Genomic DNA, 27,826 nt, shown 5'->3' with positions numbered 1-27,826 from the left:
TTTTTGTATTGCAATCGATGTTGATATACTCCCCTGTACTGACTTATATGAATGAAATGCTGTTGATTTATTATTGGATAAAAATAAAACAGGATAGAAAGAAATTTACAAACTAGACATGTTTTTCGAGTAAATATTTAAAATTTATTTTAAAAATATAAAAATATAAAAAGAATCAATTAATGTCTCTCAAAATTATCATTTATATATTAAAAACGTTAAAATATTAAAAAATTGCGGTAAATTTTTGCGTTTGCGATAGTTTTGCGGGAGAGAGATGTCTGCGTGTAAACTAAAAAATTGCAGGAGTCTACCGCTGATGGGGGGAGACATGGCAACCCTGAACATATACATATAAATTTTATGTTTAAGTTTAAGATTAAGAAATTATGTTAAATTATACCAATAATCTATACTGTTTATATTCGAGTTTAGAATTATAATAATAAAAATATTATATAATATATTTTGCATAAATTTTTTTCTGCTTTAAAATAATTTAAAATTTTATGTAAGAATATTTCAAAATAATATGATGTTAAAAAATTAACCCCTATTACTTGTCATGTGATCTAGAAAGTGTGAGTTGATATGTCATATGATAGATAATGTATTCTATGTTAGCGTTTTTGTGGTAGGGTTAGTAGTGCCACGCTATCTATAAAAGATTAAATAATATATGAAATTTAATTAAATGCAACGCCCTATGCTATGCATTGTGTAAAACAACAGAGCTACGCTTGGATTTTCTCAAATCCCATTTAATTGGGTTTAAAAAATAACAAGCGGTGGCCTATGAGATGGGACTATCCATAATATTTGGGCAAGGCGCAGCCATTTGAACATACGGTGGCTTTATTCTTAACATCCACGGAAAACAATTTAAAATTTAACCATATAAAATAAAGAGTCTGGATTAGGGAGAGGTTTGTTACGTCGAAATGAGAAACAATTAAAAGTGTTTATTCACTGATTTTTAAGATTTTTTCACGTGCTTTTAGTAGAAGAGATTCTGGGGATTTTATCGAAGAAAAAGCTAAAAATAAAGAAGTTAATTTCAACGAAAGTTTTGTTTAGATATTAATATAAAAGTAGTATAAAATTTTTTTTACCCAGTCTATTTTTTATAGAGGGAAGGAGGGGATTAATGAAACACTTGTCTATATCTTTTTATTATCAATTGAGTTTCTTAGAATCTTTCCTTTGTAAAAATTTTATATAATATAAAGTTGACTAAAACTTTTTGCAGGGGGAAGGGGCATTGAAAGAAGTGCTTTAATTAAAAAAATCACATATTTCGAACAATAATAATGTCCATTGGGCATGGTTCCATTCGGAATTTCAAATTTTAGTTATAATGATTTATTAGCTTTCACCTAGAAACGCGGCCAAAAAGTAATAAAAAAATACAAACTTTTAGAAAGAAAAAACATCACAAATCTAGTTGTTCTTTCTAAAGACATCCTGGATATCTTAAATTTAATATTTCAGGGATCGTTATGGGACGATCCTAGTCCAAAGTGATAAGTAAAGTCAATATTATTGAGTCAATTTGAATAATTTATTATTCCCCTTCATTACATTATTTTATAAGTATCGATTAAAGACTTTTATTTAACAGAATTATTTTATAGTTTTATTCATTCCTTTTGTCAGAGATCATAATAGGATAGATGATATTTATCAACTCAAAAGTAGTTTAATAATAAGAAAGATCGGTTTGTTTGCTCCACGAAATTGAAATTTGAAAGTTTTTCAAAATATAATAACGAGGGGTTTAAATGAATTTAAAATAATTTTATTACGCCTATAAATCAGTTATCATTTTTATGACATTTCCATTACATCATTATGTCATACGCTTTTATATTTATTTAATATACACGAATCTTTCGGTATCATAATTTTTTAAGTCATTATTTAATTTTCTTTTAGTTTATTTTTTTTTTCCCAAAAAGAAGTCTTAATCGTTTCGTTTAAATTTTTATTTTCCTCAAAAACTCTTATAACATAATTTTTGACTTTTCCATTCAACCCAATAAGTATGTCATAAGTTAGAAATAAAAGAAAACCACACAAAAGATGAGTTTAACTTAAATGTTTGAACACGAAACCAATAGATAGAATGGTTTGAGATAATAGAAAAAAACCCCCACCTTATTAATGTTTTTTTAGTAAGATAGTAATATAAATACATGGAATTAAACTCTTCTAGTGGTGACACATCCTCAGCTCAAAATACACTAAAAACATTCCTAACTACAAGTGGGGAAGAAATTTCTATATCAAGAAGTTGTAGCTCTGTGACAAATGCTGAGTGGTTTGCTTATACTTATACTAAATCAGGAACCAGATTGGAAGACACAAAAGGAGAACAGAATATTTTGAGGGTTAGTTCTAAGGAAGACGTCAACGCTATCTTTTCTCCACAAGGATCTCCTCATATATTTACAGAATACACTCACGACATAACAATAGCCTCCGCTACTGGTGAAGTTAGTCCTCTAAGAATCAAATGCCCTCTGAAAGATGTTTGGAAGTATGCAAAACCTTTAACAGAGGATACATTAACATCCGATCATGAATTAGACTGTCCATATTCTAGCGATATTCATTTCATACATAAACGTTACCCCGCAGCTGTTTTTCTAGATGATTGCAAAGGAAATAATGTAGGAAAAAGTTGTAAAAAGGCTAAACATGATCATAATGATGATTGGCTCAATTTTATTTACAACCCTAAGAAAAATACAGTAGAAACCAATAAGTATACCTCCGAATTACCAAATTCAAGTCACCACAATTTCGATTCTATGTTTGTGAAAATGTCGAACGACCATAATGACGGAACAAGCCGACTTCTTTCATCTATATTGTCTAGTTCTGCCTTTAGCAAATGTCCACTAAAAGCTTCTGGGGTAAACGAGTTTATAAAAGACATTAGTTCAGTATTAATCGGTCTATCACACAGAAACATAAGTAGAGTGCTAGACTTTTACCTAGACTGTGATCAGGATATTAAATCACCTTGTACAGAAAGGCCTTACTCCATTGTGTCTAAAAAAGAGTCTGAGACAAATGTTCTAGATGCTACGAAAGGAATGAGGCTAATAATGGTGACTGAGTTTCACCGCGCTCCTTCATATAGTAATAATTACACATCCTTCAAATATCCTAATCCCATTACTCTTGAAACGTTGGTGAATGCCAAAAATCCTTCCCTACTACCAGAACATGTATCAAGATATTATTTCGCTCAAGTCGTTTCGGCGGTGAGATACTTGCACGACAAGGGTCTGGTCCACAGGAGTCTTAATTGCCACAATATTTTATTAAGCTTGAGCAACGAGGTCAAGATTATTGGGCTAGAAACGGCTAGGAGGCACGACAAAGATTCATATGCTTTAGTTTGGGAGCTCTGCAACCACGTAGGCTATAGGTGTCCTCAGATGATTAAATATAATATCTATAATCCTAGAGGGGCTGATGTATGGGCTCTAGGTATTATACTTTTTAGAACTACATTTGGCAGGCTACCACTTTTCGTGCGGTATAAACCGGTGAGAAAAGTTTCAAAAAATAATTACCCTACAAATATAGAGGACGAGTGTCTCGTTGATAAGATGGATGTAGAAGAAGTTAATTATGAGGATCAAATCGATCAATTAAGTGAAAGCCCTATAACAAACACGTTTATGGATTCTGGACAAATAGATGATGAAGATGGAACATATGTTATTGAATTAGATGAAATCGAAATGTGCAAAAAACTAAAGTTTCCAGAAAACGTAGAAATTTCGTCCGATCTCAAAGATCTTATGTTAGGTGCTCTACAAGCTGAGGAATCGCATAGATCCACGATTAACAAAATATCGCATAGCGATTGGTTGCTTTTTCGAGGATCACCGTTAGGCGACTCATCAATTAAGACCGAACATAAGAAATCCAATATAGATAGCACCCATAACACTCTACCACCGAACATTGAATCGACGTACAACAAGTTAGAGATTTTTTTGAAGCAAGAGTCCTCGGATCCGAATAAAAATGACATCGTTTATAACACTGCCGCGAACAAAAAAGTCGATCTCAAATGTCAATCGTCCATCAAAACCGGTTTTGCCGTGAGTAACTATCATTTGATCAAACAACCCACCAAAATTGAGAGTAGTCTCGATGAAATTAAATTCAAGAAATCTTGGTTGATATAAAAAAATAAAATAATAATAATAATCTGAAGAAAAAAAGATGGAGAAGAAAAAAAGGGTTTTTAATGTTTTGTTATTTTTTAAAAAAAATATGTGTGATCAAAGTATATTGAAAATTAAGCAAAGATTTTTTTTAAAAAAAAGAAATATTGTTTTTTTTTCAGTCAATTCAAGTTAACCAAATAAAAACGTATAAAAAACAACATTTAATTTGACGATAATTGGCAGTTGTATCCGTAATAATCAAAGACATAATATAATACCTAGACGATACATTCATAATAATGCCTTTGTGAAGGCGTCGTTGAATGCAAATCAACTGGACCCGCCATTTTGGTAACCCATATAGTAATTATTCTCATATTAAAAGCTACTATTAAATTGATAACTTGCTTCCTTATTATCTTTAATAAAGTTTGCGTCAGACATAGGAATAAATTGGCCTCTTGTTAAAATTTTTTTAATAATGATATGAGTAATCAAACTGCCGTCCCCAGCTGTTTTCATTGATGTACACTTTTAATGAATGCATCATCAATGTAGGTATTATTATATGTCATTGGCAATAATACAGATAATCTCTTAAATCGAGGAATGTTGAACTGAATGAAATTATTTTTAATTTGGATGAAATAATATTTAAAATTAAACGAGTATTTATATGTAAGGAGTAAGAATTAAAGGGTTAGAAATATGGGTTAAGGGTTTAGATTGATTTATAAATAAAATAATCCTCATTTGGCCCGTCAAACATGAGAGGTCATGTGATTATAAATAGACATCGAAATTTAAATAAATCAAGCATTTGTAATGGCAATTTCCTTGAGTTGGACTATAATTCATATACCTCATTGTATAAGAAAAGTAAATCAGTTTTAATGCAGTGTTAGGTTAAAACCATACCTGAGCCCTCTAGAGGTTTCGAGTTCTAGCGCATAAGGTATAAAAGATAGCAAAGCAAAAAAATCGAGTCGCAAAATAATAATTTTAGTTTATATTTCGAACGGTTTGACATTATAAAAAATTTTATCAACTTACTTTAGATCATTTTTTAATGTTTTTTTTTAAATTTTAAAATCAGATTTTACCGAAAATGTATTTCATCATGTTTGGAATACCTATCCATAAGAATTTCAGGCAATTTTCCCATGAAATTTTTAACTTAATATAATTTATTTACGTGTTTTCAAAGATTTTATATATTAATTATAAATGTTTCAAAAGTTAATGGCAAAATTGTCTACATAAGGTAAGTATTTAATACTATCAGATTTTTAAAATTAAAAAAAACATACATTGCCCACGGGAAATAAAAACACATTTTTTTTTGGCTAACACTTATTTTTCATATAAATTAAAATAATAACGAAAAGTTTATGGCTAGAATTGTCTAAAATTAATAGGATATGTGTAGTCCACACATATGGAATACATTTTTGGGTCAAAAAATGTTAAAATTTCTCCTTGGTAAATAAATGATTTTAAATAGGGACTTTCCATCCCAATAGATTCCGTATCCCAATTTTGTACCATACATAAATTAAATTACTAAAACATTTCTAATAACTAATATAAATCCTTGTAGACCAATATTTTTACGATCTTATCCGATCTCAAAGAGTTCGCTTCATAATTTATCTAAGTCCGAGTAAACTTCTAGATTCCGCGTGGATGTTATTTATATCAATTTATGGATTTTCAATAGAGCTCACCGGAAAAAAATGGAAAATTATAAATTATTTTACACCATTTTATATGAAAAGCTTCTTTTTTTTTAATTTTTCAATCGAAGGTTTAGGTATCAATACACTTCAATTTTTTTTATTAATTTCATTTTTTTATAAAAAAAATAAAGTAAATATTGAGTAAGGGAAATTCAATATCATTCATTCATGTACATAAAAAAATGGAGTTCAGAATTTCAATTAATTTTTCAACAATTTATAGATATTATTTACAGATTTAAGTATTAAATTCCTTTTAAAAATATATATTAATCATAAATTGACGGAATCACCTTACATGTGAACTTTGTATAAAAGAAAAGAAAAAGGATATTTAGTGTAAATTTATCCAATCATTGGTGCAACCAGGATTTTGATTATAAGGGGGGGGGGGGGTGACAATTAGTGGTATCTTTCCCATAAATATTATAAATTATCTTTCAGATTCTTGTTTATAGTGATATATTGTGTAAATTTTTGGGAGAGGGGGGGCGGGGAGATTTTTATTAGCTTAAAATTATATTTAAGAGAACAGGCAAATTTCTGAAGGAAGGGGTGGCGAATTTTTTCTTGCCTACCCCTCCCTAGCTACGTATGCTTTTAATTCATATTGAGCATCCTTTTTTAAGAAATAATATATTGTTTCCTAATTTATTAAGATTTATAAATATAGATGGAGTTAATTTATGAGTGTAACTTTTAATTTACTATCATAAACCATATTTAATAATAAGTATGATTGAACAATAATAACTTAAAACAATATAGAAAAAAATAAATATGACATTGTAATAAATTTAATAATAAATGCCAACTTAATCTTTTTATATAAAATCTATTTATAGAATTTCGTTTTCATTATACATTTACATAATTTTCAAGGCAATACTAATGAAATTAAAAATTATATATTCTATCTAATTAAATACATATATTAGTTCTTTTCTAAAAAAAAAGAAAGAATATGGTTTTTATCAACCTTTTTTATGTATATAAAATCTTTTTTCGTATAAAAAAATGCCAAAACCTTTGACTAAATTCGCAAAAAAAATATAAATAAAATATACTCTTATCTTTTGATCTTCATGTGGTGATATTTTTTTCATTATTCTTTCTTAACATACGTTCTTCATTGTTTTGTGTTTCACCCCCCCCTTCTTCTTCATCAGTGTTTTTTTTTATAATTGATGATTCTAGAATTATCCTAAGTTCATTAAAAATCTTGGGAACTCTTCTCAAACCATCTCTAAATAATTTATTATCTTATTTTTTAATGGTTAAAAATTTTCCATTATTTACGAAATAAATATAAAGAGATTTCGACTGATCATAAGATCAATGAATAATATCCACATTTAAAAAATTACCTTGTCCAAAATCTATACAAGTGGGATAGGATAGTTATCTTATTAAAATTTATATACACACCCCCACTACAAACTGGTATATGATAAATAAGTGGGATAGTAAAAAAAACAAGTTTCCTAAGTTGGATATCGAACTCGGGTAGAAAACATCCGCAAGTTCAGGTGATGTTAACTGAAACAAATATATTTTCACTCAATCATCACATTACGTAAACAAGTGAGGGAGGCTTCCCCGTTCACGAAGACACTAACTGTTGTATAGAGACAGGTAATCTCTGCAGTTGATATCGCTATAATGATATTAACTCAAGGATAGAAGAACTAATACCCTTCTTCGAAATCTTTTATTATTGGATATTATCCAATATTTGATGTATTTTCTTTTAGTAGTGTCGGTAGCCTTTTCAAACTTAACAAGGTTCCACCTTTTTAGAAATTTTCAAAATTAGCAAAAAAATAAAAGTATTTCTATCCTAAAATGAGCAAAAAAAAGGGAATTTATTAAAAAGGAAGAAGAAGAACATTTTAAATAAAATCTGGCCCAAAAAATAATTTCAATTTGTTTACAGCGTCTTGAGCCTCTGTGCAATGAAGCTACTTATTTTTTTACGAATAATTGATATAATTGATTGGGTTTAGCGCTAATGGCCCCGATTTTTAAAAACGGCCAGATTAAGATTTTAGCCCAAAACAATATTAAGTAAGCCTAGAGATTTTGGGTATAAATGGCATAAAGGTTTGGGCCTTTATTTGCCAAATTTCGAGGCTTACATAATATTATTTCGGCTAAAATCCTCAATCGGGTCGTTTTTAAAAATATACCCAAATCGTGCCGTTTAACGACACTGATTAGGTGTTATATTTAAATTGATAACTGGTGTATGAGCCTACGAACATTTATTTTTCCTTTTTTAAGCCTCAAAAAATTAAAATTAAATTTGGAACAATGTCAACTAAGTTAATTTTTACTTCTAAAAAATAATCATACTTGTACGTAGTTCTAAGTGTGTTAATCCTAAAGTTAGTATGGGTAAAATTTTTTTCTGACTTTTTAAAGAATAAATTGAATTTTATATTGAAAAATGACTTCCGCGAGGAAGAAAAAAATAAATAATGCGGAGCATTTTGTTCACTGATTTTGCTCAATTTTCTATATTTTTATTTAGAAATTAAGAAAGATTTTCTGGAGATGATTTTGAGTATACTCACCAATACTTGATAGTTATCAATTACAGGAAAACCTATATAAAAAAAAAGATGGGGAAAAAACTTATGAGTTATCGGCTGAGGAATATTTCAGGGGATCAGGGATTTTAAATGCGGCACAAACCTTTACACAAACCGATAATCCTAATTTTAGATATATTTTTTCCGTTTTTTAACATTTCAGATAGAATTACCTTTTTTTTCTTTTCCATGACGAATTTTAAAAATTTTTTCAAAAATAAAGCTCCAGAAGCTACTATCGATGACATTGTTCATCGCCTTAAGTCAAAATGTATAAAACAATAATTTATTTAAGTTGTCCTAGCGATCTGATTGAATAGAATGCTCTATTCGATAGATTTATTTGGAAACTTTCACTCCAGGGGGGGGGGGGTAAATAACGCTAGACAGTAATTAAAAGGGGGGAGATAGGTAGTTACTAAGGCGTTAACGTCTAGAGGGTGTTGTAGTTGTGGGTGGAACCTTTTCATTCTGCCAAACGGTTTTTGTTTTTATGGGCGTTTATTTATCATTATATATTGTCTGGCCTAGTCGGTGAGTGCGTATATAGCCTATCGTATAGATCCGGGTCCTAATCCAGCAAGGACTCTATTTTCTGAAGCCGACTAGGTGGTTTTATGCTACGGGGTATAATATGGAATATTTATTTCATACAAAATTTGGTTATTGTTAAGCAAAAAATAAGATAGTTGTTTAACAAGTCTTCATAAAATTTATCGTTTGTTTTAGCAATTGGTTTTGATTTTGATAGGATTTCTTACTAAACCAAGTTAATTTTAAGATTTTAAGTACGTTTATATAATATAATATAAATAATGTGATTTATTATTAATTTTAAGCCTTCCTTCTAAATTATATACCATATTAAATAGAATTTTTTTTTAAAAAAAAATATAAAAATTCAAAAAGTATTATACTTAATTATGTTGTCTTCCAAAAAAAAAATTTAAATAAGAAAAATGGATATATCATCTGTTTATTTGTTTCATTTAATCTTTACCTAGTTCTTACTTTAGTTCTTAAATTAAGAACAGAAAGTTATATTATCCACCAATGCTACTTCGGTTAAATTTAAAGCTAGTGTTGTTGAACGAGACTCGAGCCGATTTTTGAAAACGGCTAACTCAATATTTTATGCAGAAAAATATTACGCAAGCCCCTGAATGATTTGGGTATAGATGGCCACATAGGTTTGAACATCTATTAATCTAGGCAATATTTTTTCTGGTTTCTTAAAAATCTGCTCCGAACCTGTTTAATAACACTAGTTAAATCGGTAAATATTAACTAAATGACTTAAAAGAAATGAAAATAAATAGATTCAAATCGATAATATAATATGTTAGAAGTTTTTATTTCAAACGGTGATCGAAGATTATAATCCACTTTGCTGACTATCAAAGGTTAATTATTAATGTCCGCACTTCTTTTTGTGTTAATTTTTCACGCTTTTTAAAAAATTATGGTTAAAATTTTCTTTTTACAAAAAACAAAATATAGCAGATGTCATTTAAAAAAAATATATATTCATCTGTGTATATAATATTAATATAGACATATAAAAAATGAAAAAGTTGCAATTTATCCCCATCTTAATCTCAGATCTTTCAAATATCTTTATTCTCATAATGCCTACTCAAAATGAATCATCAGTTTTAAATAATATTTTATCTTTTATTTTAAATAAAAAAACCTCAAATTTTTTAATGTTAAATGTTGTACGTAATTGTCTATTCCTCCTTTCCCCCAATTTTTATCTTTTGTGTGGTTTTTTTTATATTAATATTTTTTCAAAAAATAATGATTAATTATTCGAAGAAGTACTAAAACTTTTAAATATAAAAACGCAAATATTAATTGTATCCCTATGGCATGTGTAATACATTTATTGTGTTGTGCAGATTAAATTTAAAACTTCCATATTTTTTAATTTGTTTTTTTTGTAAATAAAATTAATTAACTTGTAAAAAAATTGATAAGAATATATAATAAATTTGCTTATTTTAACAATTTTTTAATTTTATTTTCAAATAAATCAAAAAATATGGAAATGTTTAATAAATTAAATTTGCACAACACTGTATAATTCAATACTATCTTTTCTCCCTCATCTCAAACGAACATTAAAAAAATGGTATTTGAGATTCATTAATCATAGAAAACGATTTATGTAAACACATACAGTATTTTATCATCATTTTATAATTTAAGTTTTGCGTTATCATTGTATGTAATTCTATAAATGATAATATATTATAATAAATAAAATCCTTTTCTTTCTTATTGAAACAAATGTGGGTAAAATTTGATTCAGTGAAACTTTTATCGCGTATGGATTTTATGGCGAAACTTTTATCACGAATCCACATTAGCGAATACATCCCGCAGACAATATCGCATAATTTTTATAACGAATCAATAATCGCGAAAGTTTTATAGCGCAGTCATTATCGTGAAAACTATTTCGCGAAGATAATATTATAGCGAGGTCAATATCGCGATAATTGCTAATAGTGACTATTTTATTTTTGAGACCTATTATTATTAATAAAAATATAGGTACAAGTTTGATTCAATAGATTTTTTTAATATTCTTTTTAAACCTTAATAAGTTTATATTATGTGAACTTAGTTTTGGCAATAATAAATGCTATCCTGTACTATGCTTTTCCTCGAAGTCTATATTTACGACAAGAAACTCCTTAGGCTTTATTTATGTATTGAATCATCGAGTTCATTAGTTAAACCATGATCCTTACTGGCGAAATTGATATCTGAATTGCGTCAATATTTATTGTCTCTGATGAGTACTTGATATTTATAAATTCATCGATCAGTTTTGCCAGTCACTAACCAAAAACAGTTATAAGCTAAATAAAAACTATAACATTACTCATTAGACCTTCTTTATCGGATTTTGAATGGCGATTCAAAATCAATTACATCTAAATTAAAAGCGATTTCCCCAATTTCAGAATATTGTTGAAACTTATGATTTTACGATCCTTATAGATATTTTTTTTTATCTTTTCCGTTTACTTAGATATAAAATATTAGTAACATTTTCAAAAAAATTTGTTAGGAATTTATCTAATATTAAGACGTAGCCTTAAGCACGAAGTTTACCACATCGACAAACACTAATTATGCTTTAACATATATATTAAATTTTTTTCCCTTAGTTACTCAGAATTAAAACTACTTAAAGTAATTTTTTTATTGAATTCCCAAAAGTTGCCAAGTAAAAATTTTAATTTTTCTCAAAATTAAAATTCTTAGAAAATATAATATATCGCTCAGCAATTTTTACTATTTAATCTAATTTTTAAGTGCTTAAGTATGTTTTTTTTGAGTTTTCAAATTAATCACTCTATATCTTCTGGTTTAAAAGGTGTGGGTTAACATTTTTAACATCTTGACAAAGGTATCAAATCATCTCCATCACTACAAATCATAAAGATCAAATTTTAAAAATATTTTTTTAAATAAATATATCTTAACATAGAAAAGGGGCATGGGGGGGGGGGGGGGTTGTTATGACATGCATTTGTGATTTAAGGAACTTTTGTGGGTATATTAAATATTTTTTTTATCTTTTAAATAAATGCATTCCAATATATTTATTGTTTCGCAGTAATGCGCTCCAGATAATGACTTCGCGCAAATACATTCGCGATAGAAAATTCGCTACAAAGAGTTCGCTATAACGGGTTCGTGAAAAAGTTTTCGCTAAAAATATTCGCTCTAAAGTATTCGCGGTTAAGGTTTTGCGGAAATAAATTTGCGATAGTAGGTTCGCGATATTGTCTTCGCTATAAATGTTTCGTGGAAAAAAATTGGCGGAATTTGTTACGCGTTACCTTCGCTACAAAATTTTATCGCGATAAACGACATTCGATATAAAAGTTTTGCGGAAAAGTGTTTCACTATAAAGATTTCGCTGAATTGACCTGAGTACGTAAAATGAAACTATTTTTTAAAAAAAAACAATATTTTATAATAAAAAAAAATACGAGTAATTTATTATTATTTACAAATGGTAATTTCTTTTCACCTTTTTGTGGTAATACACGTTCTTATTATAATTTAAATATTAAATTATATACATGGGTAATAGGAATATAATTCCTAAATAATCCTAAAAGGGAACTACAAGTGTTTCTTCGAAACACTCACTTTTCCCTCTTAGTTTTTTTTTATTCTTTATGTATTATATTGTATATAAAAATGTAATTATTTTTCTGAAAGGAAGAAAAAGTAAAGTGAAACAAAAGGTAGATTAAAATAAACCCTCAAATTCTTCTAAAAAGGGGGGGGGGGTGGTGGGTGGTTATTAGGAGAATTATTATTAATGATTTTGAATAAACTCTCCTATCCAATTATTTTTCGTTTATCATTTCTAAAATCTACCACATATTCTCCCACAAGATATTTTTTTTTTAAATTTAAAATAAAGATAAAAATTTATTAAATAATCAACATTTTTAAGAAATAAAAGTTATAATTAGTTTTTAACGTTTATTTTTGCTTACAAATTTAAATCAACGCATATAATTAAAACTCTGATCTAATTGGCAAAACTAAAAATTAAGCCAGGCATCAAATAGTTAAAAAGGATTTAACCCGACTCAGCCCGGATTCGATCCGGCCCGGCCCGAATTTTTGAAGTAATATCATTTTTTATGCCGGGCCGGGTTATGGGTCTCTCTAAGACATAAACTTTAATATTGTGCGCTTCATTTTAGAGGGTATATTATTTTATATCGTTTTTAAAAAAATTTTGATCGTAAAGAAGAGTTTGGAACATTAAAACCCGCTCCAAACTTAATAATCAGAATCATCAATCGCTCTTCAAAATGTCATTTTAAAAAAATATTCCCAACTTGAACCCCCTCCCCCTTTCCCTTTTTCTTACTTCCCTGCTGATTCATCTCTCATTCATGGTGAGAGTGAATTTGCAGTGAATTATAGCAAAATACGATGTATTGTGTATTCTCCCCCGCGAATTCGCGCTAACTGTAAATGAAGGGTCATTCATTAACATGCGTTTTGAAACGTGGCTTTATCACAAATCAGCTGGTGACACACCATTTTGGTTTTCAGATATCAAAATATAAATAAAACTGTGAATTTATATTTAAAAAAAAATAGGTTTTCATGGAATATTAAAGCAAATTATTTATATAGGAAATAAACGTGTCATAAATTTGATTTGTATTGTCAGACATTTTTTTTTGTAGTTTTATTTTTTTCCCAAAATTTTGAGCAAAAAATAACAAAAATAAAGATTTTTTAAAGAAGATTAAAATCATTTTTCAAAAAAAATTTCTGATTTTGGAAATGATTTTTTATGCATAAATCCACAAAATATATTTTAAAAAAGATTCCGAATTTTAGGTAAAGTTTGATCCAAAAAAACCACTTTGAGAATTCTCAAAAAAAATCTTCAGAGAATAAATAAATAAAGAGCCAATCCAGACATTAAAATAATTTTTAAATATTAGGCGGGCGGGCGTGCGGGCCGGTTAAACAAAATTTTTAGATAAATAAGCGGGCGAATAAATTTTAAAAAATTTTTAAACAACGATTGCAGTCCTCTTATGTAAAATGTCGGTCCCATATATCAAAACAAATAGGGAAAATAACCTTCTCGTGCAAGATGGTTTAACAAAATAGAAAATCATTTAGTTTAAAAATAATAGATGTTTAGTGAAATATTGCCAAGGAATGTGGAGAGGTGAGAGGGGGGGGGGGGGTGGCTAAGATTGTTCAAACCCAACATTATATACAAAGGATTATCATCAGTTTTAGAACGTATCAGGCCAAACAAATACAAATGAATCATTATCCCTTTAGGTTCATATCATATCAGTAAATTGTATTATGTTATTATATTTATATGAATTTTATGGGACACCCTATCTTCGGTTCTCATATTTTAACAGATAACGCCAATAAAAAATTTATACTGAAATGAACGAAGTGAACATATATAGGGGTGGGGTGGGGGGTGAGAAGAAGAGAAGTAAAGTGGATCTAGTTACATATACCTCGTCTAAAAACTTATCAAAAAACAGATCAGGTGCATCGTTCAAAAATGCTTTCTACAGATACATTATACAGATACATTCTTACAAACATATCTAGAAAGTGATATTATTTTTTTCTTTTACTTTACTTATTGTAAGGTGTGCTGTATGCCTAATTTTGTAATTCTATCGTTAAAATTCAAATTTTGAAGTGAGCTAAAAAAATTTTATTAAACTGATATCTCAATCTATATACAAAATAAAAAATTAAATGCTTATAAATAAAAAATTGCTTCTAATAAAGCATTTTCAAAATTTTTCATGAAAACATCCTCTTTTATCTGCAAGGACTTTTAGCCACACAAAAAATCCCGATGATCATCTTTAAAAATATCAATCAAAATTTGATAAGTGTCAAATCTTTATTCATAATCATATCCTCTATAGGGGTGCTAAAAAATCGCATATTAAGTTCAGCATTTAATCACTGCTGAATTAATTTGTTATTTTTATATTTAATTTATTTTTCCCATTTATATCTAAGTCCAAATAAAGTTTGAAATAAGGATGCATTCTAAAAATGGGCTTCATAAAATTATGCCGGATATATTTTAAAAGAAAATTATTGGCTGTAATCCTCTAGTTCCCTCCATTTGTATTGACTTTGCCATTCTATTGAATCTAAAGCTTACCATCCCCTGCAAGTTCTCCCATGGAGGACAACCCTGTCATAAATCTATCAACATTCTCCTAGCTGCCTTCCTCAAAAAAGTTATTATTCCATCCACCCTCGAAGTGGGCCTCTCAAACGAAAACGACATGTGCCCCGATGTGTTGCCCCTTGCTTGGGACTATACCAGTGTCGATTTTGCAGCAAAGCCCAACCTCACATTTTCTGCCATTGTAAAGGCTGAAATCCTAAAAAAATAAATATGCTGGCCTCACCAACCATGTTCATACCAATCGTTTCCAATCCCTAGGCATGTTAGGAAGTGATGCCCTTTCACTAAAAACATAGGAAAAAAATGAGACAGATCTTAATGTTCCTGGAAATCTGTGGTCCAATATTTTAAGCATTCACTCTTCACTGGGTGATTTGAAACCCTTTTTTTTCTCAGTTCTTTTTTATACATATATTTTTTTTAAAATCATTTTTATTATATGTTTATTTGTTTATATATTTTTAATATTTTTTATGTAAATTGTGAATGGTTTTTTTTTAATAAATGAAATAATAATCGTCAAAAAAAAATTAATATAAATATTAAATATTATAATTAATTTGCTATGATGACGTCTAAAATGACATTTGTCTGGTTTGTTTTTTTTTATGAAATAAACTCGATAATACTTAATAAAAAAAATTTTTGAATGGAGGTTGTATTATAATTTAAAAATGATTACAATTTATAATAAAAGATATAGGGTGGATAAAAATAAAATATATAATTTTAAAAAATTTATAAAATATTTTATAATAAAAAAAAACGTGAGGAGATGCCTCTAAATTATCGCGCCACAAATTTCTATTGAAATTCGTTGTGGCAGGTAAAAACCTTCCTGAAGACGACCCGTTTAGCGTATTTTCCGAGTATTTTGAAGAAATCTCGGGCCCAATCTCGGGCCCTGCAATAGCACCAAGATAAAGGATAGTGACCGATAAACGCATGTTTAATCCTAGGCTAGCTGGATTGTCTTGCTTCATGTAATAAGTGTCATTCCATTAGGCCTGATGTTGTCCCTTAGATTAAGTAGGACAAATTTCAAAGTTGATAGAATATTGGCTGCAGAGAGTTCTAGCAATAATCTTTATAGAAAAAAGTAAAATAAAAATGTATCTAAAAATAGATTCAGATACCCTGAAAAATTTATCTAAATACAGATACTTTTTGCTACATAACATGATAATCTTTAAAAGTAGGAATGATTTGTATCTACATACTTGAACATGATAATCTTTAAAAGCAGGGATCCGGAGTGAACCGTAACGAACTGTTAAACCATTATAAATTGTTATAAATATCTGAACCATAACCGTAACCGAACAGATCTAATTATTTTTTGAAGGAGTAAAAAGAACCTTTATAAAACCGGTTCAAACCGGTTCAGTTTTTATAGAAATGGAAATAATTTGAATATCCAGAATTATATAAACTTGCTCTTATAGTATTGGCGGTTCCCGCAACACAAGTTTCTGTAGAAAGGGCTTTTTAGTGGCTAAAATTTGTGTTATCGTCACAACGAACAAAAAGGAATCCATTTATATTAGAAAAATATATTACAATACATATACGTTCAAATAATATATTTAATGAGTTATTTTGAATCTTATATATTTTTGTTTGTACATAATTAATAGACGCTTATAATAAAAATAAATTAAAAGATGGTGTTGCTTCAATAAAAAAAAATTTCTAACCGTAATGAACCTTTATAAACCTTTATAATTAGCTGAACCGAACCTTTGTAAATTTTTTCTTAAGAACCGTAACCATTATAATTTTTTACATACTGAACCGTAACCAAACTGAACCGTTATAAATAACGGTTCATCTCCCTGTTTAAAAGTAGGAATCATCAGTTTCAAATTAATGCAGATTATAATCTACAATGTATATATTACAAAAATTATCAGTTATAAACAATTATATTGTACAGAAAGATGTTAAAGTATTTAGATATAAAAATGTGATATCTGTATCTAGATAGATTTTTTAAAAGTATCTGTATATAGATATTATTTTAGAGGTATCTATCTGTTTTTAGATACTTTTTATGATACAATTTGATACAATTATTTAATGCTTTTATAAATAAAAATACTTGAATGCAAAATTTATTTTTTCATATTAGCATATATGTGTTGCGACAATCCTGCAATGTGTTATTTTTTTCAACTTTAAATAGTTTTTTGAGCGCTTTTTTTTTAAATTAAAATTTTTTATTTTACCGGAATATTCCATATTTAGAATACCTAACTTATGAATTGTAGATAATTTTACCGATAACTTTTGCATTTATAGTTTATATGAAAAATCAATGTAAAAACTAATATAAAAATAAATTATATTTAGTTCAAAAGTTCATGACAAAATTATCTGAAATTTAAAAGCAGCGTCGACAGTGAGCACCCAATTTTTCTTTAGGGGTGGGGGGGTTGGATAAATTTTTGGATGGGCTATCTATTATATTGAGATGAAAAGGACAAAATATATTACTATAAAAATTAATACTATTATTATAGGATAGGCCTATTATAATATAATGATATTGTTGATCATTGACCAAATCTATATATTGCAAACAATTATAGACATTATTTTCCAAATACAACTTTCTGCTATCCTTTTAAATGTAATTTAAAAAGGTTAGACATTCTCAGAAAACTCATAATGCTATAATAATGTATACATTTTAAATGAGGGAGTTTTTAATTGAATTCATGATCTAAAAAAATAACACCTTTATATTCACAATATTTTGATAGTTTGTTAGTAGAGATAAAATAATTGAAGTTATTTTTTTTAAATATCTGAAAGGTTTATCATTAAAATTAAAAAGTTGTAATTAAACATCCCCGCCAAACACGGTGGAATTTTTTTAGGGGGGGGGGGGGTAGGCATAGGTTTTTAAGGGGGGTTTGCATCCATGAAAATCCTGTCATGTAGACGCTGGGTATAGGGTAGGTATTATATTAAGACTACTATATTAAAAAATTATATATATATGTAAAATATTAAACTAATATATAAAATAAAAAAAATATATATATAGCCCGAGTTTATCAATAAACCAGACAAATTTTGATAGTACAATCCATCTCAAGGAATCTGTCATTTTTATTTTCAATGGAATTAATTATTTTTTTAAATTTTTAATAATGTATTCAACTACTTTAAGAGAGAGCATTTCACTCCTTCTTTCTGTAACATATTCCCAAAATATTCAACTTATATACCAGGTTATGGTCACGTCTCGTATTTGAAATTTCATGCAACAACCATAGAATCCTGTCATCTGTGAGGTTATTCGCACCATCATAGACAACATCAACAACAAATGCAATATCAATTTAAACATATGGTATTTAGATGTGATGCAGTAGCAGGACCATACGGTGAATTAATTAAAATTCCATCTATCATTTCTCATCTCACTCATATTACTGAGCTTTCCCTCAATCATAAAAAATGTGAATTTTATATGCCCAACATTTTATATCCTCTTCATGATAACTTTTCTCAAATCGAGAAAAGCTTTACTTATCTAGGCTCACCTATTGGAGGCAAAGTAGCAATATCCAAATTATACTGAAAACTTCCTGATTAAATTTGACCGACTTTAGAAAATCCTAGGATTTTTACCATCTCATCTTTTAATCTTCTAATCTTTATATGCCAAAAATATTGCTTACCTTTCGTTTTGCTACTCTTTTCCAATTCCCAACATGTTACTAGATTTGGAACTTAAAGTTAAAATCTCCCTTGAATCAATACTCAACTTCAAATTCTCGCCTAGTTGCTGAATGCAAGACGCTCTCCCGTGAAAATTTGGGGGTATAGGCTTTTGACCCCTGCCTCACTGAGTATTGCAGCTTTTTTCTCACCATAAAAGTTTAACATTTTTTCCACTACTACAAATCCCCATACGGGGTTGGCACTAGACCTATGGAGGTTCAAACGCCCCAAATGCTCCCTTGACTTTATCCTCCAGACAACAAGATTGAGACTTACCTTTAATCCAGCATTTCGTTTCCTTACTCGAACGCTGCCTTAAAGGGCATTTCTTAGATCTTTAACCTAGATATCTCCTTCCCAATAAATCAAAGTATTGATTCATTTCCCGTTCCCCCAATAAATCAAAGCAGCAATTCTCCATCATCAATTCAACATTTCAGCACAGACTTTGAATGGCTTGAGGCTATCCCTATCTCCAACCTTGGTTTGCTTCTTTCCAACAAAGAACTTCGGATAGGAATAGGTCTTAGTTTAGGCTGTGATATCGTCATACCCTCATCTTGCAAACGATAGCTCCCTGTCGACAGTCCAGGTTATCACCCTCTTCACTGCCGTTTCTAAAGGCCGCCATCCATGCCACATAAAAAAAAAATTTCATCAATATAAATGAAATTATTTTAATAGCTCTTGAGAAGAAGGATAATAAGTTATAAACTTACTTATACTTTATTATCAAAGATTCAAAATAAATGAACTTTTTTTTTATCTGATAGCTAATTTATTAAGAAAATGAAGATAATATTTATATGTTTATTAAATTTTTTTTTATCTTAAATAAACAATGTAAATTATTTAGCATATAAAAAATATTTAAATAAAAAAAATATTTAGATTTCTTTTTTACATAAATCTATAAATATAAATCCGCAAGATGGCGCCTTATTATTATTAATTTATTTGTTTTTTTTTAAATATATTTTAGAACAAAAAATAAGATAAATAGGTAAATTATTTCGATAAATGCTAATAATTTATATGTTATTCTAATTATTAAATGCATTGCAGATAATTTTTTTTTTAAAAGCCAAAACTTAAAATCTAAATTATTATGTAAGAAGATCATACTTATATAAAGAGAAAAAGCTTCATTTTCTAAATACAGGGTAAGTAAAGCTACGCAGAAGACCCCATTCCTCGCACGTTTTTTAAATTTTAACATTATAATTTTTGCCTAAAATGTATTCCAGCATATTTAGAATTATTAGAAAATTGTAAATAATCATACCGTTAACTTTCGGGTCATTTATGATTTATGTGAAAAATCTATGGAAAAACTGATATAAATTATATTGAGCTCAAATGTTCATGGTAAAATTTATAGGGTAAGTTTTCCAAACATAATGGAATACATTTTCGGTAAAATAAGATTTTAAATTTAAAAAAAAAACGCGCTAAAAAAATGATTGAAAGTTGAAAAAATAACACATTGCACATGAATATAAAATAGCTAAATATCTTTTAATATTTATTTTTGGTGTGATTCTTTTTTAATTAAAATTTAATCACTTATTTTAAAGTTTTTATCAAGGGTTTTATAATTTAATTGTTGAACTAGTGATCTGCATCGGGCCTAAATTTTCAAGCCCGGCCCGGCTCAAAATTTTTTTATAAAGTTTTGCCCGGCCCGGCCCGAATTTATTTAAATATAGAAATTAATTCTTATAATTACTCAAAATAAAGGATATATGTTAAATGGCGTCTACTTTCTATAAATAAAATCACATATTTTTATTTTACATAAAAAATTCAACATAAAATTGATAAATTTAGATATATTTTAAAAAAAATTTAAGGCCCGACCCGGCCCGTCGGGCCGGGCCTACTTTTGCAGATCTCTATGTTGAAGACAATTTAAAGTTTATTATAAATTTATATTATTTTATAAATAATTAAATTATGATATATAAAAGTTTTTATATACTAAAAATCAGGGACCCGAACCGTTATTTATAACGGTTCAGTTTGGTAACGGTTCAGTATGTAAAAAATTATAATGGTTACGTTTTGGTTACGGTTCTTAAGAAAAAATTTACAAAAGTTCGGTTCGGTTCAGCTAATTATAAAGGTTTATAAAGGTTCATTACGGTTAGAAATTTTTTTTTATTGAAGCAACACCATCTTTTAATTTATTTTTATTATAAGCGTCTATTAATTATGTACAAACAAAAATATATAAGATTCAAAATAACTCATTTTTAACTATATTAAGTAATATATTTCCTAATATAAATAGATTCATATTTGTTTGTTGTGACGATAACACAAATTTTAACCCCGAAAAGGCCCTTTCAACAGAAACTTGTGTTGCGGGAACCAACAGTACTAAGAGCAAGTTTATATAATTCTGGATATTTAAATTTTTTTGATTCCTAAAATATAAAAACTAAACTTTTTACTCCTTCAAAAATTAATTATATCGGTTCGGTTACGGTTCTGATATTTATAACGGTTTATAATGGTTTAACTATTCGTTACAGTTCACTCCGGGTCACTGCTAAATATTAATAAGAAATTTGTTTATAATCAAAATTAATTTTTATTCATTATAATTTTGATATTGTATTTATACGTATTATTATATTGTATTTATGTATCAAAATAAAACTATTAATATGGATTAATATATTGTGTTAAAAAATATAAGGCTTTTTTTTTATTAAATTAAATTTAAAATATATTATTCATTAATTTTTAAACGAACCCGTAATGTGAACGCTGTTGAATTTTGGTCTATGAACGTTGAACGCGTTCATTATTATTTTCTTCAAATAATTTTTATTTCATAATTATCCTCCTTACCCACCTCCTCATCGCATATATATTACAATTTACATATTTATCACATTCATTCTAGTGTTGTTAAACGGCTCGGTTATAGCCGATTTTTAAAAACGGCTAATTCAATATTTTATCCCGAAAAATATTACGCAAGCCTGAATATTTTTCTCATAGAGGGCACAAAGGTTTGGACATCCATTAGCGAAATCTCGAGGCTTAGACAATATTTTTTTAGCTAAAATATTGAGTTAGCCGTTTTTAAAAATCGGCTCAAATCGAGCCGTTTAACAACACTACACAGTAGCAATAAATATGCTATAAATTTATTCAACGAATTAATGTCGATTTCAAATTTTTCTTGGGGTTAGAATTATCTATCAAAATTTTCTCACCAAATCATTTGGTAAAACTAAAGTAAAATTAAGGAAATTAGAATATAGATGTAATTATATGTTATTGTTATGTCAAAATCTGAGCTCTACCTCGACTCATAGCAGGTGTGGTTAATCGTTCTAATATTATATAGAGTCGAAGGATACTATAAAACAAATCTCTTTCTCCCAGTCTTGGATACTTTTTAGCAACTCAATTGAATGGAAAATTATTGATTAATCGCTTCGCATAATTTCAAACACACTTTAGACTATCTTCTTAATATAATAAAATTATTATATATTTTGGCAACTCTATCCATTCTTGTTTCTACCAATGAAATTATATTTTCTTATTTAACAAAAGGAGTAATGCTGTTAAATGGCTCGTTTGAGCCAATTTTTACAAATAGTGAACTTATTTTAGCGAGGAAATATTGCTTAAGCCTCGAGATTTTGCCAATAAATGTCCTTGTGCCATCTATGAGCAAAATCTTCAGGCTTTGCGAAATATTTTTCTGGAAAGATTATTGAGTTAGCCGTGTGCCCAAATTGATCCATTTAACAACACTACTGAGAAATACTACCTCTGAAAATAGTTTGAATATCTTAGCTTTTCATAATATACATAGGGAGTTGATGCCAAGCACTGATGAAATCATTGAAAAATTAGCTCAATCCAAGGAACATTGAATTTCATATTATAAATGTATAATAAGTTTTAATTATATTTTTTCACATTTTTTAATACGTCATATTTTTTTTTCATGAATACTTTGTTAGTTTATTTACCTAAACTAGAGGTCTAAAAATTTAAGTAATGGGCGGGCGTGGGCGGGGGAATTTTTGATATTTTTCAGGCGAAATATGCAGATCAGACTTCAGTGTATTAAAAATAATAATTTCAAAATATTGCATATTAGATATGTTTAATTAAAAACATTAAAATGAATAAATAAATAAAGAGCAAAACCAGTCATTAAAAAAAATTGTATACGTTAGGCCGGCGGGCAGGTTAAATAAATTTTAAAACAAGTGGTCGGGCTATTTGGCCTAAAATCCTTCCATTGCAACTTCTGCCTAAAACTATATGCAATAATAAGAATATTTTTTCCAAAATTTTTTTTTTTTTTCAAATAAAATTTTAATTTATTATGTCAAATTTTAAATACTCGAATTTATATATTTTTTTTTCAAAGTTCTTTTTCGAGACTTTTATTCTATAATGATTCATATGCCGCTTGTATCATCTCTTTTATCATTAATATACATTTAAATTTGTATAATAGAAATTGTCAATATTTTATAGTCCCCATAATAAATTTCTGCATACGCGCCTTGGTATAAGTTTCCTATAATTTTTTAATTTTGAAAAATCGGCCATCTCGTGAATTTCGCCAAGAAAAAGTTGTTCCTAAAAAGCTGCTAATTGAATATTATAAAGATGTCCTAATCAATCACTTCATTTTGTCCGGGAAAGGATACAATTAATAGAACCAATCAACCATTAACACGCCCTTTAATTTGACAAATGTCATATAAAAATAAATATGTTTTTACATTAATAAAATAATGATTTTTAAATAAATTCAGCTTTATTTGATCCTCGCCGAATTGTCGTTGCGCTGATTTGTCCCCACGCAGAGTTTTCCGCCCTGATTTGACGTGACCAAATATCAATGCATAATAATTATATTATTTTTTTAAAGTACAATTTATACTTTTAAATGGATAAGAAAATCAAATTTAGCGGTCCCTAAAATGGTATGATTTTGGCGGTCTATAGCGACTATCCAACCTGGCCTACCGTTTGCGTGGACCTACTTACCCTCCATTGTCCTAATAAAAACGTGCAATTTTCTTATTAATATATAAAAATAATTTAAACCTATTTCCAGTAATTTAAAAACCATGTTGATTTCAAAGATTTGATTTCAAAAGTTATTGTTTGCTTTTTTAATTATATTATAAATTAACTACATATAAAAAAACATTAAAATGTTTAACCACATTAAATTAAAAACTTATTTTTATGATTATGGTAATATAAATATTTTTTATATTATTTTGTTTGACTTTTTATAGTAAATATTTACAAGTAAAGAGAGACGTCATGTATTGTGAAACAAAAAGCGGCTGTTTTACCTTTTAATATAATTTATAATAATATTATAATGTATATGTTATTAAATTTTATTAATTAATATTGATATACATAAATATAATTTATGCATTTTTTAAAAATAAAGGCTGTTAGGCGGTTAAACGTGGTTTTGTGTGTAGATGGAGTGAAAATGTATACTGAAATTGATAAATTTGTTTTGAGAATTTTGTTATAATATATTAATTTATAATAAATATTAAATTTAGAAATAGTAATACATAAATAATGTAGTTAATATAAATTAACAGGGGGATCGTATTCGTTGGGAATTGAAATATGATACCTACATTAAAATAATGATTATGATTATGATACCTTCCTTATAAATTATTTATACTTCACAAAACAAACAGTACCGTGAGTAGCCAGCTAACATTGAAAAATAATTTAATAAGGTTTTCTAAAAAAGGGGTATTATTTTACATTTATATTGATTTAAGAATAGCAACGGATATATATTTATTTGAGTAAAATGTTTTTTTATAGTTGGGGTCTTTTTTTTACGTCAAATTTATTTTAGCGCAAAGTTCACTAAAAGTACTTATCTGTGTAAGTTAGGGCTAGGTTGAGATAAAAAGCGGTTAAGTTAAATTTTTGCGGAAAAAAATAACTGTAACTGTTGCATTTTTTTTATAATGTAACGATAAAAGTTACTGGCTACATTTGTTTGTGAAGGACAACGTCCTGTCCGATCGGTCTTAGACCGGACTGGATCGAGAGGCGGACCGGGGTTCGATTTATTATTCAATTCATATATTTTTTTTATAGTAAAATTTTTGTATATATTTTATTTTATATTACTCTTTTATATATATCAATTCCTATCTTTGCATACGATGATTTCCTAAATATTAATTTATTACTGTTTATTAAATATACTGTCTCATTTACATCAAGCACTGCCGTATAAAGTCTGCCTATAGTTTAAGGATGCTAATTTTTGGAGAAAAACGAGAATGATGCTTATTTTTTATAAACCAATTTTGAAAATTACTTTATTATTATAATGTAAATATTAACTTTTTCATTTTTTTATAAGAAAATAAATATTATAAATGTTAATATTTAAATTTCAGTGTTTCAAAATTTCAATCAAATAAACCTGTTTTTTTCGTGTTTTTCACCTCGTTTTTTATTTTTGGAAAAAAAATCAAGTTTTTTATTGTTTTTTAAAAACATCTTTAAGTATATATTATATATTTTATAAACATGCGCATGTCACTTTTAATACTGTTTCATTATAGAACCATTTTACCTATCAGGTTGCAAGGAGATTGGAGCTGACAGAACCCTCTAGATAAGCCAATTATGCTGAGGCTTCCCAGATGACTAAAATATGCAATAATAAGATAGTTTGGTACTCATCTAAAATTCAAGCAATGAGGTATTAGAAGACCTTGAAAGCTGATTTACCATTTTTTTTATTGTTTAAAATATAGGCCTAAGCAGGGACCAGGAACAAGGTATTTTTTTTTATTCTGCTTAATTTTTCCAATAAATTAAGTTATTTTTTACTTCCAGATTTATATTTTTCTAAACGTTCCTAGTAATCAAAAAGTTTATTTATATGAGACCCGGAAAATTCTGAAACATGATATGAAACCTCTCGGTTGACACTCAGTAAAAAAATTTTGAATAAAATACCCGTTTCCATTCCCTTGTTTCTCTAAAAAATATGACACTTTTGTGTCCACTAACATTCTTAAAGTTCTAGTTTTTAGTCTTGAGGTGTTCCTTTAATAGAAATATTAAGTAAAGAGCGCTAGATTGCCGAAAAAAGCTACTAAAAAGGCTATAACATATATACTTTTTAAAGATCTCATATTTTACTTCGTTCATCGAGCGGCTTCTATCACGGCGGCGTGTAACACGTTCGTAAAATTCTCGAGGGGAGCGTGGGTTGGGGGGGGGGGTACATTTCTTTTAAACTATCCCCTTTGTTCTTAGAGAGAGGGTAAGTTTGATATTTATAATTTATTCAAAATGAAAATAGGAATAAAGTTTATATTTTAATAACTATGTAATTTGAAAAATTAGAAGTAAATTTTTTTGGAAATAGGTGGCAGCATTTTTTTTAGGGTGGATAAAATTCACTGTAACTGGGGGGGGGGGGATGTAGAATAGTGACTTTCTTCTGGCCTAAATTTTCAAGTCCGGCCCGAAATTTTTAAATAAATTAGTCTGGCCCAGTCCGATCTTTAACGTCCCAAAACCGAGCCCGAAATAAAAATCATTTTCCCGCCAGATCCGAATTTATTTAAGTATAGAATACTTTAATCATTTTAAATAAAAAAATATTGGCGCCATGTTTTTCTAGCAAAATTTTTTTAAATATCATATTTCATAAAATTGAATAAGAAAATTTGAAATTTAAACCCTATTCGACTCCGGACCGGGTCAGATATTTGTCGGACCCGGTTTTTATATAAGGAGGAAGCATTTTTTGATGAATTAGATCCCAAAACTATTTAAAATTGAGCTTATTTTCCTTTCACGCATAAAAATGGATTTACATTGTTTTTTTATTACAATTTTATTTTTAAAAAATATTAATAAAAAAAAGTAAAAAAACATGAAATTGAAAAAACCACATTGTTTTTTTTTCGTAAAATTTTAAATTTTTCTTCTGCTTTTTTTAAAGAAATAATTTTTGATACAAATTAATATTTACATTGTAATAATGGAAATTTTAGTTTAGAGATAAAAAAAATTTTTTTAAAAAAATATGCTTACTAAAGATAATTCCTAATTTTATTTCTGGAATATTCGAGGAAAGAAAGTAAGAATTAATCTAAAAATTCGGACCAAAATAATTTGTATAAGACTCCTTAGTCGAAGGGGGGGGGGGTGGTTTATGCAGATATAAGAACGTTTTATGTTATCCTTTTTATAACGATTTATATAATATAAAATAATATAGAATATGGGTATAAACAAACTTAAATTCAAAGTTTGAAAGTTCGCAAACCATTCCAGTGTCTGTCAATAATTCCATCGAATTAGTGGAATTAAGCTGAGTCGATTTGATAATTTTTCTTCTTCATATTTTAGGCATACTGAGAAGCGTTTAATTAAAGTATTAAATTACCAAATAAATTTAATAATTCAAATCAACAACTCATTTTTATTTTAAACTACACACTATTACTATACGGATGCTTAAAATAATATAAATATTTGTTAATTAACTCATTCTAAGTGTAATATCTTTTATTTATCTTATATTTAATACTAATAAATTATATAACAACTTCTAGCGAAAATCATTTATTTTTTAAAAAGCCATGCTTTCTTGTTTTTTATTAATCGTTTTATTTATTATTATTGTTTATTTAGATATATATAACAAAAATAAACAATATTTAAAATAAAAAAACCACAAAAAGTATAAAAAAAAATATCTTTTTTTTCGACTAATTTGAATAAGAAAACTTTTATCCT

The 27,826-nt window shown here is 27.9% G+C and overlaps 1 protein-coding gene and 1 long non-coding RNA gene across 2 annotated transcripts; one reads left to right on the top strand and one right to left on the bottom strand.

Moving 5' to 3' along the window:
• Positions 1–233: 233 nt before the first annotated feature.
• LOC135922823 (uncharacterized) lies at positions 234–27,434 on the bottom strand. Its single transcript, XR_010571041.1, has 3 exons — positions 27,325–27,434; positions 561–658; positions 234–340 (listed from the first exon to the last, which is right to left on the bottom strand). It is a non-coding gene; the product is annotated as an uncharacterized LOC135922823 (long non-coding RNA).
• LOC135931644 (uncharacterized) lies at positions 1,931–4,259 on the top strand. Its single transcript, XM_065468884.1, has one exon. It carries the CDS (start codon positions 2,196–2,198, stop codon positions 4,209–4,211), a length of 2,016 nt encoding a protein of 671 aa, XP_065324956.1. The 5' UTR covers positions 1,931–2,195; the 3' UTR covers positions 4,212–4,259.
• Positions 27,435–27,826: the final 392 nt, after the last annotated feature.

The sequence above is a fragment of the Gordionus sp. m RMFG-2023 genome, chromosome 1, assembly GCF_954871325.1.
Source record: "Gordionus sp. m RMFG-2023 chromosome 1, tfGorSpeb1-WG-v2, whole genome shotgun sequence".
Taxonomy (NCBI): Eukaryota; Metazoa; Nematomorpha; class Gordioida; order Chordodea; family Parachordodidae; genus Gordionus; species Gordionus sp. m RMFG-2023.
This window is presented reverse-complemented; position numbering and strand designations above follow the sequence as displayed.

Coding starts and splice junctions, on each gene's coding strand:
- LOC135931644 (XM_065468884.1), top strand. CDS start 2,196: ATGGAATTAAACTCTTCTAGTGGTGACACATCCTCAGCTCAAAATACA.